Genomic DNA, 16,354 nt, shown 5'->3' with positions numbered 1-16,354 from the left:
CAATTTATAGTCCTGGTGGAAATGGTTAGCTCCTGTTCACATGTGCCATGGCCATCCATGATTCAGGACAAGACACTGGCTTGTCTTTATCACATCCTAGCAATATATTTGCTGCATTCCTTGTTTGAAGAGCAATTAATTTTTTTTTTAAATTTTTATTTAATAGCCTTTTATTTACAGGATATATACATGGGTAACTTTACAGCATTAACAATTGCCAAACCTCTTGTTCCAATTTTTCACCTCTTAACCCCCCCCCCACCCCCTCCCCTAGATGGCAGGATGACCAGTAGATGTTAAATATATTAAAATATAACTTAGATACACAATAAGTATACATGACCAAAACATTATTTTGCTGTACAAAAAGAATCAGACTCTGAATTATTGTACAATTAGCTTGTGAAGGAAATCAAAAATGCATGTGTGCATAAATATAGGGATTGGGAATTTAATGTAATGGTTTTTAGTCATCTCCCAGAGTTATTTTTCTGGGCATAGCTAGTTCAGTTCATTACTGCTCCATTAGAAATGATTTGGTTGATCTCGTTGCTGAGGATGGCCTGATCCATCAGAACTGGTCATCATCTAATATTGTTGTTGAAGTATATAATGATCTCCTGGTCCTGCTCATTTCACTCAGCATCAGTTCGTGTAAGTCTCTCCAGGCCTTTCTGAAATCATCCTGTTGGTCATTTCTTACAGAACAGTAATATTCCATAATTTGAAGAGCAATAAATTTTAACTAGCTATGCTGCCTGTGATATTAAGCTGGAAATCTTTTCTGTTTCTGGAAAAATATAACTGTACCGCAAGACTCAGTACAGCACAGTAAAACTTAGGGTACAGAATCAATTGTCTCAATGGGAAGAAGCAAAGGAGAGGGACTGTAGAATAAATTTCAATAGAGCTACAATTCTAGAAAGTTATTTTGGAATGATCTTGTGTAATTTCCTTAAAAAGAGGGTTTCTGTGCCTTTTTTTTTTTTCAGATTAAGACTGTGATTTAAATTAGCTTTCTAAGATATAAAGTTCTTAATTATTTTTCCATTTTATTGCATATTCTGTTTCTTTTGATTTGCTTTTTGGAACTTAAATTTTATTTCTCATATATTCTCTGCTTGTATCTAAAATTTCCACCACTTTCTCTATGTTGTTGGCTTTCATTAAAATTTTATCTTATTTTTTAAACTGATAGATCTTCTCATTACAGATAGCTATTTTTATTGAAAGAGCCTCTCATTTCCTCCATTTAAAAATGTACCTTTTAAAAACAATATGGTACTGTTTTAACATAAATTATTTTATCAGAAAACTGACCAAGACATTAAAAACTTCAAACCAAATGCAGAAAAGCAGAAATAGTAAATACATCCTTTTCAATAATGCAATAAAAATTATATTCAATAAAGACCCATGAAAACATAGATTAAAAATTAATTGGAAATTAAGTAACCTAATCCTAAAGAATCAATGGGTTGCTTGCTATCTGGGGCAGAGGTAAGGGAAGGAGGGAGAAAAAATATGGAAGACAAAGTCTTACAGAAATGAATGCTGAATAGCATTTTCATTCTTTTTTTGTTGTTTTCTTGCATTTTATTTTCTTTCTCATTCTTTTTCCTGTTTGATTTTATTTTTCTTGTGCAGCAAGATGATTGTATAAATATGTATACATATATTGAATTTAACATATTTCTACCATGTTTAACATATATTGGATTACTTGCCATCTAGGAGAAGGGGATGGGGGATGGGGAGGAAATTGGAACACAAGGTTTTGCAAGGGTTAATGATGAAAAATTATCCATGCATATGTTTTGAAAATAAAAAGCTTTAATTTAAAAAATAAAACAAATTATCTTAGTTAAAAAAAGATAAATGTATATTGACTGACCCAAAAAAATGAATGTTGAAAACTATCTTTAATAAAATACTAGAGAGGAAAAAAAAAAGAATAAGTGGGTCAAAGAATATAGAGGGTCACAGACAACGGGGGAATGCTGGATGAGGTATAAGACCCTTCAGCCTAGAGGGAATCTGCTAACAATGTCTGGTTCAGCTCCCCATCTTCTCTAAGGGCTCTCGGCCTTCCTGAGAAGTCAAGGGGCAGTGACAACCTGTGTTGTAACTAAAGCAAAGTGATAGCAGGTGGAAGAGTGATAACAGGTGGCAAACTACATACAATGTCAAGTTGTTTATGTGGCCCCACATGTTCAGTGTTGTTTTTGTTTCATTATAAAAAGGGGAAAGCCCTTGAAATAAAGGGACTCCATTTTTCCAGCATCCTCAGGAGTCCTTCCTCATCATTTTTTTCACCAGGAAGATATATTTTAATCACCTCGGTGTGAGGGCTCTAGAAAGCAATGGTACATTTGTCACCCCAACTTGGGGGCTATGGAAAGCAGGACACAACCAAAGAACAAATCATAAAAACAGCAAATCACTTCATCGAGTATGGCAACAAGACAACATATCCAAATTAATGGGATGTGGCCAAAGAAATACTTAGGAGAATTTTTTTTAATCTAAATACCTACACATCAATAAAATAGAGAAAGAGCAGATCAATGAATTGGGTATGTAAAAAAAAAAAAACTAGAAAAAGAATAAATTAAAAATCCCCAGACACCAAATTGAAAATCCTAAAAATCAAAGGAGAGATTAATAAAATTGTAAGTTAAAAAAACCCCAAAACAAACTACTGAACTAGCAAGTAAAGCTGGAACCTGGTTTTATGGGAAAACCAATACAATAGATTGATAACTAGTTAATTTTTTTTTTTTTTTGGAAAGAAGAAAAACAGATTACCAGTATCAAAAATGAAAAAAATTCACCACCAATGAAGATGAAATTAAAGCAATTATTGGAAACTATTTTGCCCAGTTACATGCAAATAAGATACTCTAAGTGAAATGGATGAATATTTACAAAAATATAAATTGCTCAGATTAACAGATGAGAAAATAGAATATTGAAATAACCATATCTTTGAAAAAGAAATTGAAGAAGCCATCAAAGAACTCTGTAAGAAAAAATCCTCAACTGAATTCTACCAATTGATTAATAAATTAATAATTCATGCCCCCCTCTATATATGTATATTACTTTTGTATATAAATTACTTAGAAAATAGGCAAAGAAGTCTACTTCCTCTCTTACCTTTGATAAGAATCATTTGTTTGTATCTGCCCTTACTATTTCTGTTAAATATTTTATTTTTTTATTCTAATTATATGTAAAAATTTTTAACATTCATTATTTAAAAATTTAAGTACCAAATTCTTCCTCTCCCCTCCCTGATTTTGGTTTTACATGTTCAGGCATATAAAACAATATTGCCTTATTACTCATGTTGTGAAAGAAAACCACCACCAAAAAAACCAACCAACAAAAGCCAAGAAAAACAAAAGTTTTTTTAAAAAAGTATGCTTTGATCTGTACTCTTACTCCACCAGTTCCTTCTCTGGAGATGGATGGACTTTTTCATCATGAGTCCTTTGCAAATATCATAGGGAATTAAATTGCTGAAAATACCTAAAACATTTACAGTTGATTGTAATGTTGTTCTTCTAAAATATAATGTTCTCTGGGAGCAGGTTTCTTGGGGGGCTTCTGGGAACAGCCTTAGTTTCAGCTCAAAGTAATAATTACCTCAAATGCAGCCAGGAGTTAAAGTCCAAATCCTTTATTGTTTCCTTCAAAATAGTCCGGTTAGTTTTCTTAGAGGCCTATCTCTCTCCTTGGTTCTGAAAGCTCTTGCCCGCTAGTCCTTTGTCTCTTCCAGCTTCTGCCTCTAGCTCCCTCTCCAGCCAGCACAGGGGTGGAAAATGGAATGAATCTGTCTCCACCTCCGAGAGTGGGCTTGTCCTTTAGGCCTTGAATGTCCCCAACTGAATCCTGGTTGAGCCTCTTAGCTTATATATGCTCTCTTAAAGGTGTGAACCTTGTAGAACTCTAATAAGTACTAAGTACATTAGTGAACAAGAGAACTGTTAAGTACCATGCTAAATTAGATAACTGATAGCACCTTGTAAGAATCCTAACCGTTGATCATCATAAAATATTGCTGTTACTCTGTACAATGTTCTCTTGGTTATGTTCACTTCATTTTGCATCAGTTCATGTAAGTTTTTCCAGGTTTTACTGAAAGTGTTCTGTTATGTTTATAGCAGAACAGTATTCCATCACAGTCACATAGTACAACTTGTTCAACCATTCCCCAGTTGATAGTCATCCTTTCTATTTCTAAAACTTTGCTACCACAAAAAGAACTGCAATATTTTTGTACCTATTGGTCATTTTTCCTTTTTTGCTCTCTTTTGATTCAGACCCAGTCGAGTGCTGTTGCTGGATCATAAGGTATGCCATTTTGTAGCTCTTTTAGCATAGTTCCAGATTGCTCTCCAGAATGGCTGGATTATTTCACAACTTTACCAACAATACATTAGTATCCATATTTTCCCACAACCCTTTAAATATTTGTCAATTTCTTTTCCTGAAATATGAGTCAATCTAATAGCTATAAAATGGTACTGCAGAATTGTTTTATTGTATATTTCCATAATCAAAAGTGATTTATTTAGTGCATTTTTTCATGTGACTATCAATAGCTTTAATTTCTTTGTCTGAAAACTCCTTGTTCCTATCCTTTGACCATTTGATTGGGGAATGACATATTCTTTTAAATTTGAATATATATTTGAGAAATGAGGCATTTATTAGAGAAACCTGCTATAAAATTCCCTGCAGTTTTCTGCTTTTTTTCTAATTAGGGTTCTTTGGTTTTGTTTGTGCAAAACTCTTCCATTTAATTATAATCAAAACTATCCATTTTACATCCCATAAGACTGTCATAAATTTGGTCATAAATTCTTTCCTTATTCACAGAACTGAAAGGTAAACTATTCCATGGTCTGTTAATTTTTTATGGTATCACCCTTTTATGTCTAAATCATTTTGACGTTATCTTGGCATGTAGTGCGAAATGCTGATTTATATTTAGCATTTGCCAAATTGCTTTCCAGTTATCTCAGCAGTTTTTGTCAAATAGTGAATTTTTGTTCCAAAAGCACATTTGGATCTTAGCACCTAAACACTAGTTATTTGAGATCTGGTATAATTAAGCCACCTTCCTTCACATTTTTTTCATTGATTCCCTTGGTATTATTAACCTTTTAATCTTCCAGATAAAATTTTTTTTGTTATTTTTTTCTAGCTCTATAAAATATTTTGGTGATTTAATTATGATGGTATTGAATAAATAAATTAAATTTAGCTAGAACTGTCATTTTTATTATATTGACTTAGCCTACCCATGAGCAACTATTATTTTCCAGTTCTTTAGATCTGATTTTATTTGTGTAAAAATTGTTTTATAACTCGTTGTGTACTTCTTAGGCTTGTGTTGGCAGGCAGATGCCCAAGTATTTTATATTATTATTTTAAATTTCTCTCTTGTTACTAGACTGTTAATAATATATAGAAGTACTGATGATTTATATAGATTTATTTTATATTTTATAACTTTACTAAAGTTGTTAATTATTTCCAAATAGTTTTTTCAGAGTTGATTGTCTAGGATTTTCCAAGTATACCATCATAGCATCCAGAAAGAGTAATAGTTTTGTTTCCTTATTTCCTATTCAATTTTTCTTTTTTATTGCTACTGCCAGCATTTTTAATACAATATTGAGTAAAAGTGGTAATAATGGATATTCTTGCTTCACCTTCATCTTACTGAGAAAGCTTCTAGTTTTATCTTCATTACAGAAAATGCTTGCTGATGGTTCAGATAAATATCCATTTAAGAAGATCCATTGACGATTCCTATGATTTTTATGTTTTTAATGAAAAAGTGAGTATACCTATTAAAATAATGATGTTATTTTTGTTGTTTTTGTTAATTATACCAATAGTTTTCTTAATACTGAACTAGTCCTGCTTTTCTGGTATAATCTCACCTGGTCATAGCGCATGATCCTTGTGTTATATTCCTGTAATCTCCTTGTGTATATTTTATTTAAATTTTTTGCATCAATATTTATTAGAGAAAATGGTCTATAGTTTTTCTTTTTTTTTTTTTTGTTTTTGCTTTTCCTGGTTTAGTTATCATCATTACACTTGTAATTTGGTAAGACTTCTTTGCCTATTTTTCCAAGTAGTTTATAGATAGCATTGGAATGAATTATTTGTTAAATGTTTAGTAGAATTTACTTGTGAAGTCATCTGGTTCCTGGGGATTTTTTCTTAGGGGGTTCACTAATGGCCTGCTCAATTTCTTTTTCAAAGATGTGGTTATTTCAGTATTCTACTTCCTCTTCTGTTAATCTGGACAATTTTATATTTTTGTAAATATTATCCATTTCACTTAGATTGTCTGATATAGTCATATATAACCAGGCAAAATAGATGCTAATAAGTGCTTTAATTTCATTTTTAATGGTGGTGAATTAACTTTTTGCATTTTGATACTGGTAGTCTGGAACAATCAGTGGTTAAACTCTTTTTTCATAAAACCAGATTTCAGTGTTATTTACTAGTTCAATTATTTTTTTACTTTCAATTTTATTAATTTCTCTTTTTGATTTTCAAGATTTTCAACTTGGTATTTAATTGGAGTGTTTTTTCTCTTTTCTTTTAAATGCTCAATTCATTGATCTACTCTTTCTCTATTTTATTGATAAAAGCATTTACCTAAAAAAATTTTCCCCAAGTACCTCTTTGGCCACATCCCATTAGTTTGGATATGGTGTCTCATTTTCATTCTCTTTAATGAAATTATTGACTGTTTCTATGATTTGTTTTTTGACCCACTCATTCTTAGGATCAGATTATTTAATTTCCAATTAATTTTTAATTTTTGTTTCCCTGGCCCTTTATTGAATATAGTTTTTTACTGCATTATGATGTAAAAAGGATGTATTTTGTATTTTTGCTTTTCTGCATCTGGTTTGAGGTTTTTAATGTCCTAAAATGTACTCAGTTTTTGTTTAAGTGCTTTGTACTGACCACTTCAGAATTTGTTTGGAGGAATTATTTTAATGCTATTTAGAAGGGCATCTGGGAGATTAATGACATATCCCTGCCTTTACTCTTGTCATCTTGGCTTTGCTCCCACCTTCACTTTTGTTTTCAAAAGCTTCCTCAACTGTTTATAGCTAACTTTTTTCTATAGAATCACAAGCCATTTTAGTTATTATTTCGCTTTCCTTTGAACATTTAAAAATATGCTTCTCTAAAATTGAAGGTTCTCCCTCTCTCCCCCCCAAATGATATGGCTGGATTTCCCTTCTTCTATTATAAATCTAATATAAAGCAAAATTCTTCTCCTCCAAGATTCTCATTATTTTTACTTAGGCAACCAGTTTCTCCTTGTTCATTAGAATCAGGCTTAGAACAACATTTCCTCTTTCACTTCCTCTCCTTTTTGCAAATCAAGACTTCATTAGCTGCTTTATTAAGGCAGAGTGAGCTCCAATAGATGTCTAGATAGCTGAAATTCCACATCACTAAAATATGCTTTTGTGACATGTTTGTAATATTTCCCAAATTTATCTAATTCTTTCATCTGTTATCCTATTACTTTAAATGTTCAACTGAGTAGTCTTTTGGAATGGTAGTCATTTTGGTTCTTTCTGGGTCATGTCCCACTCATTGATCCTATTCTTAAATTGGGGGCACTCAGCAAGTCTCCTGCACACAGGATTGACTAGTCATAGCTTTTCCCAGAAAGAGATGGGAAAAGAGAGGAGGCAAACAGGCCATGGAAAGAGGGAAGGCCAGAAGAGTAGTGAGATTTCATCTATTTGTAATTAGCACAAATTAAAGAATCAGAATACCATTCTACATTGTTGCACTGTGCTCCAATGTATGTCAAAGAGATGTTTGGATGATTTATACTAAAGGGTAGAGAATTAAGGACAGAAATGTTTTTTTCCCTTGGTCTATGCAGAAATAGTTTGATAGTCGATAATGGAAAGGCAGCAGGAAATTTCTTCCCCTAGTCTATAGGTGGTGCTATAACACAGTGCAGTAATCTCTGCACACAGAAGATATTTTTAAAAAATTGTGAAGTCTAAAAACAAGACAAAAACCATGATTTTGTGTGAAATTTATACCTGTCTGAACATCAGCATGCTTCCTGCCCTCTACAGGTTCAGGACTTCTTGGTCGAAGATGTTCTCTAGCTCGCTTTCTAGCAAGAGCTTTCCTCTTGGCCTCTTGCTGTCTTTGGAGCTCAACAGGATCAGGTTGAGAAGTCTGAGAAATGATGTAAAATATTTCTTAGTTTAGAATTAAAATAAGGTAAATTATAGGTTAGTACCTATTGGGATTCTCCCACTTCCCTTCTTTGACTGATTAATTTGGAAGCCTACATGTTATTCAGTGGAAAGAATACAAGCTTGAAGAAACACGGCTTCTACCTGCAGGTCTGACAACTAGCAAATTCTTTAAAACTTTGGGGGAAACTGATAGTCACATCCAAGCAGTAAGAATTAATGAGGGAAAAAATCAAGAGTGCTTTATTAACCCCAAGACATTCCCTGATGTTGCTGGGGCCCAATCTTCCTTCATACTTTCTAGTCCATGCTGGAGTCCCATCACATGTGGTTTCCTATTCATTTGCAACTTCCTTTTCTACACTCTTTTTACCCATTAAATTCCTTGAAAGCAAGGATTCTCATTTGCTTGTTTTGTGTCCTCAGTATCTGGAACATACTAAACACTTAGTAAGTGAATCTCTTTCTCTTATCTATCTGATACTTACTAGCTGTGTGACCTTGGGAAAGTCATTTAATCTCTTTGCCTCTGTTTCCTCAACTATAAAATGAGGATAGCACTTTACCCTCAGGTCTACTGGGGGATCAAATGAGATAGTAATTGTAAAGTGTTTAGCACAGTGCCTTGGCACACACTAAACATTATATAAATGTTAGCTATTATCTATCTGTCCATATACAGAACATAGTCTCTCCAAAGGTTAATTGGGAAACTATTTCAGCATTTGTCCTCTACATATTCAAGTCTAAAGTTTGTGATGGGGATATCTCTGAAGCTAAAGAACAATGACAACAGAGCTATGATTAGAATAGAACAACCAGGCCTTTGGGTCAGTGTACTAAATTTTGGGCTTAGCACCCACTTAACAAGATATTTTTGAAAAGTAATTTATAGTTTCTGGGTGGAAATCCTTCCACCCCAATATGATATTTTGAGGTCTCTGTCTCCTAATTTTCTCCAAATCATCCCATTTTAAAATTATATATTTAAATATATAAATGGATAATTTTCAGCATTCACCCTGACAAAACCTTGTGTTCTAATTTTTCCCTCTCTTTCCTTTGTTGGCAAGTGATCCAATATATGTTAAACATGGGCAATTTCTTTATACATATTTCCACAAATAATCATCCCATTTTTAATATATTTTCTTGGGTATAGTATTAAGAAAACAAAACAAAACAAAAAAATTTTGTTACAATTCTGAATAAGAGGGTAAGCTAATCTATGTTTACAAGCACAATGTGTAGTGACATTTTTACCAGAGAAGTTATCAGTGTGTCATGGTGTCACTCAAACTGTGATGATAAAAGAGCAGAATAAGAATATTTTGCTAGATAGGGGAACTCTTGAAGACTTCCCCTTAGTGGCATGGCCAAGCCAACAACAGAGAGAATTTTTTAAAAAGCCTTTTTAAGCTTTTAAGCTAAAATGTCAACTTTTTAGATGAATCAGAGTGACACTTGGGGACATGGGGAGTGACACTTGGGGACATGGGGACCTTTAGAAACCACAATAGAAAATTTCTGGGTACACTCAGGAAACTAAAAGGGGAAGATATTTCATTGTTTATTGAAAAGTTTTCTTCAATATAACAAAAATTTTTCTTAAATTTTCTTTTCTCTCAGTGTCTTACAGTACATATCATAGCCAAGAATGGAGTTTAGAAAACAAGCTGTCATCTATTCTGAGACAAGTCGGGACCTCATGAAGTATACTTTCCTGATCTATAAAATGACTTATTTAGATTAGATGATTCTAAAGTTCTTTCTAGCTCTAAATCCTATGAAGAGCTAGAGTTAAGTTATAGCCAATCAGGTAGTAATTTTCTCCTGATTTCATGAGAAGGGGTTACAAATCATTGAATAAGTTTCCTAAAGTTTACCCAGGCCCTTTATGTCATGATAATCCCTAAAACAAAAGTTACAATTTGGGGGTTCATCTAGTATTAAACATTATCTTCTGCATTTGATTTTTAGTCATTTTTAGATTAAGCATAGTATAATAAAAATAGAAATATTATCCAAATTATTTTATAGATTTAATGCAACATTAAAATTATTCATAGAGGAAGGGAAAAAAAAAGAAAAGCAGACCTGAATTACAAAGATTTTATAAAACAAGTTGGAATAATTCTATCTTAAAAGAGATTTTAAAAAGTAATTAAAATATATAATCCAGAATCAGAAGCAAATACAAAGACTATCTTCTGATAAATCCAAATTACTAAATACAGAAAAGGGGATTAGTCAATAAAAACTGATGGGGAAAATGGGACTTAGTTTCTACATCACATAGCACCAAAAAACTGATATAAAAGTCTAGCAGTTAAGATTAAAAGATGTTGAGTCCGAGTGCTAAAAGAAATTCTTATGTATTTCAAAGAAAATTTTTTCTCATTTTTCTCTATTACATTTTTATCTGTTTCAAATCAACCAAATCTGACAGTATTAGTTTCAGGTTGCACATGCACAGCATCTGCAAAGAAGGGAGGCAAATTTTCTAATTATTTCTTTGAAGTTGTGATAATTACACAGCATTATTTTCTTGTTCTTTCCATTTAGGATTGATATAATCATATAATCATCAAGTGTTCTGTTTTTCTGGTTCTGCTTCTTTCACTTAAAATTATTTCATGCTTCTTTCTTTGGTTTCTTCAAATCCATGGTTTATACCATATTAATCCATCAGTATATTAATATACCAGCACTTTTTAGTGCTGCAATCTGCAATCAAAGGTCATCTATTTTCTTTTTAGTTCTTTAGTATTTCCTAGACGTGATCTATTCATTCTTCCAAATGCTACTGCTCAGAAGTTCTGAACTTTTCTTGTATTATGGGTTTAGGGTTTTTTTTTTTTTTGACTTATTTTACTATTCTAAGGGACATATTCTTTTTAATTCTTTTTCTGCCTATCTTGTCTTCTAGATAAATACATATTTCTTGAACAGAGAACAGTTTGCCTTTTTGTTTTTCTTCGAGATTTTCCTTCACTTTCATATATTTGCATTCCCAATCAATTATTTCTTCTCTTGTTTCTTCCATAAAACTTGCCATCGTAGACTTGTTTTTTTTTTCTCATTATTTTTGCTATGTAAGCCATAAATCACACTCTCATTCTCATTTCTCTTTTTAAATCATTTAAGAACAGTGTGCTGTCATTCAATGTTCTTAAGATCTTCTGTGTTTTCAAGTGTTCAGCAATTTCTCCTGTTTTGCAGTATTTATTCATAGAAGTCTGGACTCATCTTACAAAAGCTTGAATCCATATTTTCTTCTGCTATTAATAATTTCTTTGTAGATTTGTCTATGTTTGAGGTCTTTTGAGTTTTTATCCTCCTGAAAAGCTTGATAATTTCAGTGTTTTCCCTTCTTTATTTTCCCTTACTGTTCACTTTCTGACTTTCTTCTCTCTGATGGTGGTTTCTCTGGAGGCTGGATTTCAAAGTGTCACTCTCCTAACATAATGGGTAATTCAAAATTCATTAGTCTAGGTCTCTGTCTCGAGTTACTTTAAGGGGTACAGAACTAGTGCTTATCCTTAGGCTTAGTGGAATGCCACATAGTCCTATACAGCCCCTTGTTCCCTCTGTTCCTCAGTTACCTGCCCAGGCAATTAAGAATACTGCCATGCTGTGGGGTTGATTTCTGTCCTTTGTAGTTTGGATCTCTGAGGTTCTGGGAGTAAGGGAGGGGGTGTTCAGGTGTGGGGTATCAAGCATAGATGTGTACTGTCTGGTCTCTCTGTTCTTCTTGCTCTCCTGTAGTGATCTTTTTCAGTACAGAGCGCTACCAGGGTGCTGGTTGCTGGGACCTCAGCAAATTTCTGCAGTGTGGCACTTGGATCTCCATGGCACTAGAAAGAAGGCAAGAATGGGTTGTGTTTTGTTACAAGTCCATGGATCCAGATGACTAATGCAACCTCATTTCATGGTGGGTTGTAGGGGAGGGGGTGCTAATTGAACTCAAAGTAGACACTTTATTTTTTTTTAACCTTCTTTTAGTTCTTAGTATCTCAGATAATGGAAGCAGATGAAATTGCTTTATCTTTCTTGTATAATTTCTGTTTTGGAAAGGTATGAGAGGTAGTGAGGATCCGAGAAAATGTCTAAACTTTCATCTCAGTGATCATGTTACCTGGAAGTTCCCTCCTCTTCTTTACCTTCTATTATCTTACTGCTATAGCAACAGTACTGTAATAGTCTTCCCTGGACAAAACAACATCTGCAGTGTTGTGTTCATTTCTTGGTGCCACATTTAAAAAAGACTATAAGTTGGAGAATATTCTTACTAGTTGATCAGGATAATGAAGCGCCTTGTGATCATGCTATCTGGGAATTTAGTTAAAGATATAGGTATATTTAGCCTGTGGAAGAGAGAACTTGAGAGAAACATGATCACTGGCTTCAAGTATTTGAAGGGCTGTCTTGCAGAAGATGTATTAGGCTTGTTCTGTTCAGAAGAATGAGGAGCAGTAAATAGATGGAAGTTAGAAGCAAACTTAAGCTTGATGTAAAAAAAACAAACAAAAAAACTTCCTAAAAACTGGAAATATCTAAAACTGAAATGGGCTGCTTTGAGAGGTAGGTTTGTTTTTTAAATGAAATAAACATAAACATGAATGTTTCAATATACAAAGAATAGAAACAGACAGTATATGAAACTGTCAACTTTAATTATATACTATTTTTTCAATGTATATTAAATTTGAAACAATAGTAACAAAAGTGCCCCCTCATTGCCTGTATCTTTATAGATGTATGTTTATATGTATATCCTTCTGATGACTCATCAAAATAACTGTAGAGTTGCCCACATACAGGAATTTATGCCTTGGTAGAGTAATGCACAACAATGTAATGATCATAAATGGAATTTTTATTTCTATCAATTTCTCCTATTTTCTTTTAACATTTTATTTTAAAAAGCAGATTTTTTTGTATTTTTAAAATTACCTCAAATTTTTCATTGAATTTATTGGCCTTTCTAAATATGTAAACATATTTAATTTATTTAATATTTATTAAAATTATAAATTCTTCAGATATAAAATTAAAGCACAAGATGAAATTAAAACAATACATATCTAAAATATTCTCAAATTACACTGGTGACAGATGGCAGTGAAGACAATCTGTATAACTATTTTTAGTGAGAACGTAAAGAAGAAAAAATCTTTCTATTTCTATATTTTTGTTTGTTTTCATTGCTATTAGGGAACAATGAGGAAATTCCAACCAAAGCAGAAAAGGGCCAGACATCCAAATTTTAGCAGAGTTGCCTAGAGCACTAAGAGATCATAATTCGCTTAGGTAGCACAAAGTCATTATCAAAGAAAGATTTTGACTCTAGATCATCTTGACTCTGAAGTCCACTTTATATGGCCATGCTGCCTTTTTTTTCTTTACTTTTTGTTATATTTTTCAACCTAAATCATCTGATGAATATTATATTAAAGGCTTACTTAAATGAGAGAATATCTGTAAAGAGATCAAATGAAATGACATCTATAACATTTAGCCCAGTTCCTGGCACACACTAAGTATATAATACTTTCCTTTCCTTTCTCCTCCTTGTCTATATCTACTGATATAATCTCATGATTTTCATTTATATATGTATATGTGTATATATATATATGTATACACACACACACACACACACACACACACACACATATATATATATATACTATTTGCTTAATCTCAAATAATTCTTTCATTCCTGGTAATTTGTCCTATCTTACTCATAATGAAAATTTTTTTTCTAAATATAACTCTATTTTGTTTGTGATTTTTTTATTAAACATTTTTGCTTTTAGGATGAGCTAATATAATATAAATGACAATTCTACCTAAATTAATTATTCTAGCTTAATTTATTCAAGTGACATACCAATCAAACTGCCAAGAAATTATTTTATAGAGCTGGAAAAAATAATATCAAAATTCATCTGAAAGAATAAAAGGTCAAGAATTTCAAGAAATTAATGGAGGAAAAAAAAGCAAACGAAGGTAGCCTAGTTGTAACAGACCTAAAACTATATTATAATAGCAGTAGTGTTAAGCCAATACCAAATGGCTAAGAAATAATAGTAGTGAGAGTAGTGAAATATTAGGTTCATAAGACACAATAACAAATGACTATAGTAATCTAGTGTTTGATAAACCCAAAGATTCCAACTTCTGGTATAAAAAACTCATTATTTGACAAAAACTGCTGGAAACATTGGAAAATAGTTTGGCAGAAACTAGGCATTAACGAACACATGATTTAAAATAAAGGGTGATACTATAAGCAAATTAGGAGAAGGATATAATTTACCCTCAGATCCACGGAGAAGATAGGAATTAAGAAGAACTACAGAACATTATGAAATGCAAATGGATAATTTTGATTAAATTTAAAAGTTTTTGTACAAACAAAACTAATGCATCCAAGACAAAAAAAATGAATCCAGAAAACTGGGGAAATTTTTTTACATTCAAGGGTTTTGATAAAGGCCTCATTTCTAAAATATATAGAGAACTGACACAAATTTACAAGAATACAAGCCATTCTCCAGTTGATAAATGGTCAAAGGATATGAACAGGATATGAACATTCAATTTTCAGATGAAAAAATAAAAGCCATTTCTAGAAATATGAAAAAATGCTCTAAATCACTACTGATTAGAGAAATGCAAATTAAGACAATTCTGAGGTACCATTTCATACCTCTAGATTGGCTAAGATGACAACAAGGAAAGACAATGATATATACTGGAAGGGATGCTGGAAAAATGGGACACTAATGCATTGTTGGTAGAGTTGTGAATTAATTCAACCATTCTGGACAGCAATTTGGAACTATGTCCAAATGACTATAAAAGTTGGCATAAACTTTGATCTAGCAGGGTCTCAATTGGGCTTGTATCCCAAAGAGATAATAAAAAAGGGAAAAGAACCTAGACGTGCAAAAAACATTTGTAGCACTCTTTTTTTTTGGTAGTAACTGGAAACTGAGGGGATGTCCATCAGTTGGGGAATGGCTGAATGAGTTATGGTATGTGAATGTAATAGAATATTATTGTTCTATAAGAAATGATCAGCAAGATGATTTCAGAAAAGTTTGGTGCTAAGTGAAGTGTGTAGACCCAAAAGAACATTATAGACAAGTCTTAAAAGTATGTCACTTTTTTTCCTTCTTTTTTTTTTTTGTCACTTTCTTTTGGCAGTACCTAATTTGTAATCCTGACCTTCTCCTAATAATCTCCCTCCAATTGTTCCTCCAATACTTCAAAAGCAGAAGAAAAAATTATTAGCTTCTTGACCTCTTCTATCATGACTAGTCTTCTTGGCTTTTCTCTTCTATCTCCAGCTGACAATAGTTCCTTTATATGATTTAGCCACCAACAATACAGATATAATAATGAAGGAATAAAATTTCCTCCATGAAATATTATTCACTTCTAATGTCTTCTACTTTTTAGATTCTTTAGCTTTTGATACTTTGTTTTCTTGAAATGTCTCAAAGTATGAGTCTTTTTCTTTTTTTAAAGAAAATCAAACAAAAATATATAAGGCTTTTTTAAAGCCTACTCACATTTCTTTTACTTTGTTATCTGGAAGCACTTAACTTTCTTTTGTTTATTAATTTATATTTTGAAACCCTGCTTACCTGTGCTTTTTTGAAGAGATGATTAGCATTCTTTCCTTCTGCTGAACATGCAATTATTTTCATTAATCATTGGATCATATATTTGAAACTGGAAGGAATCTCGGAAACCTTCAAGTATAATTCTTTCATTTTCTGAGGCTTTTTATTAAAGTAGGATATACTCTCCTTTCTAGATTTCTGTGACACTGCTCTTATTCTACCTGTCCAACTGCTCCTTTGTACCATTTGCTGACTTCGTATCATGTCTACTAATTGTGGTTTCCATCAGGGTTATGTCCTGGACCCTCTTTTCTTTTCATACTATCTGGTTTGATTATCTTAACAGCTCCAGTGGGCTCAATTATTGTCTCTATGTAAATTATTCCCAAATCTATAGGATCAGTCTCCCAAGTTTAAATCACCCTACTAGACCTT

The 16,354-nt window shown here is 32.4% G+C and overlaps 1 protein-coding gene across 6 annotated transcripts in view; it reads right to left on the bottom strand.

The window, feature by feature from the left end:
- Positions 1-16,354, bottom strand: part of RSPH3 (radial spoke head 3) — a 122,110-nt gene that overhangs the window by 67,608 nt on the left and 38,148 nt on the right. For all 6 annotated transcript variants that reach the window (XR_004229392.1, XR_004229393.1, XM_023503311.2 and 3 more), the window contains one exon: positions 8,118-8,259. Coding sequence is in view for 4 of the 6 variants with exons in the window: in XM_023503311.2 (XP_023359079.2) it covers positions 8,118-8,259 (142 nt within the window). In the remaining 2 variants the exon portion in view is untranslated. The remainder of the gene's footprint in view (positions 1-8,117; positions 8,260-16,354) is intronic.

Source organism: Sarcophilus harrisii, chromosome 4, assembly GCF_902635505.1.
Source record: "Sarcophilus harrisii chromosome 4, mSarHar1.11, whole genome shotgun sequence".
Classification (NCBI taxonomy): domain Eukaryota; kingdom Metazoa; phylum Chordata; class Mammalia; order Dasyuromorphia; family Dasyuridae; genus Sarcophilus; species Sarcophilus harrisii.
This window is presented reverse-complemented; position numbering and strand designations above follow the sequence as displayed.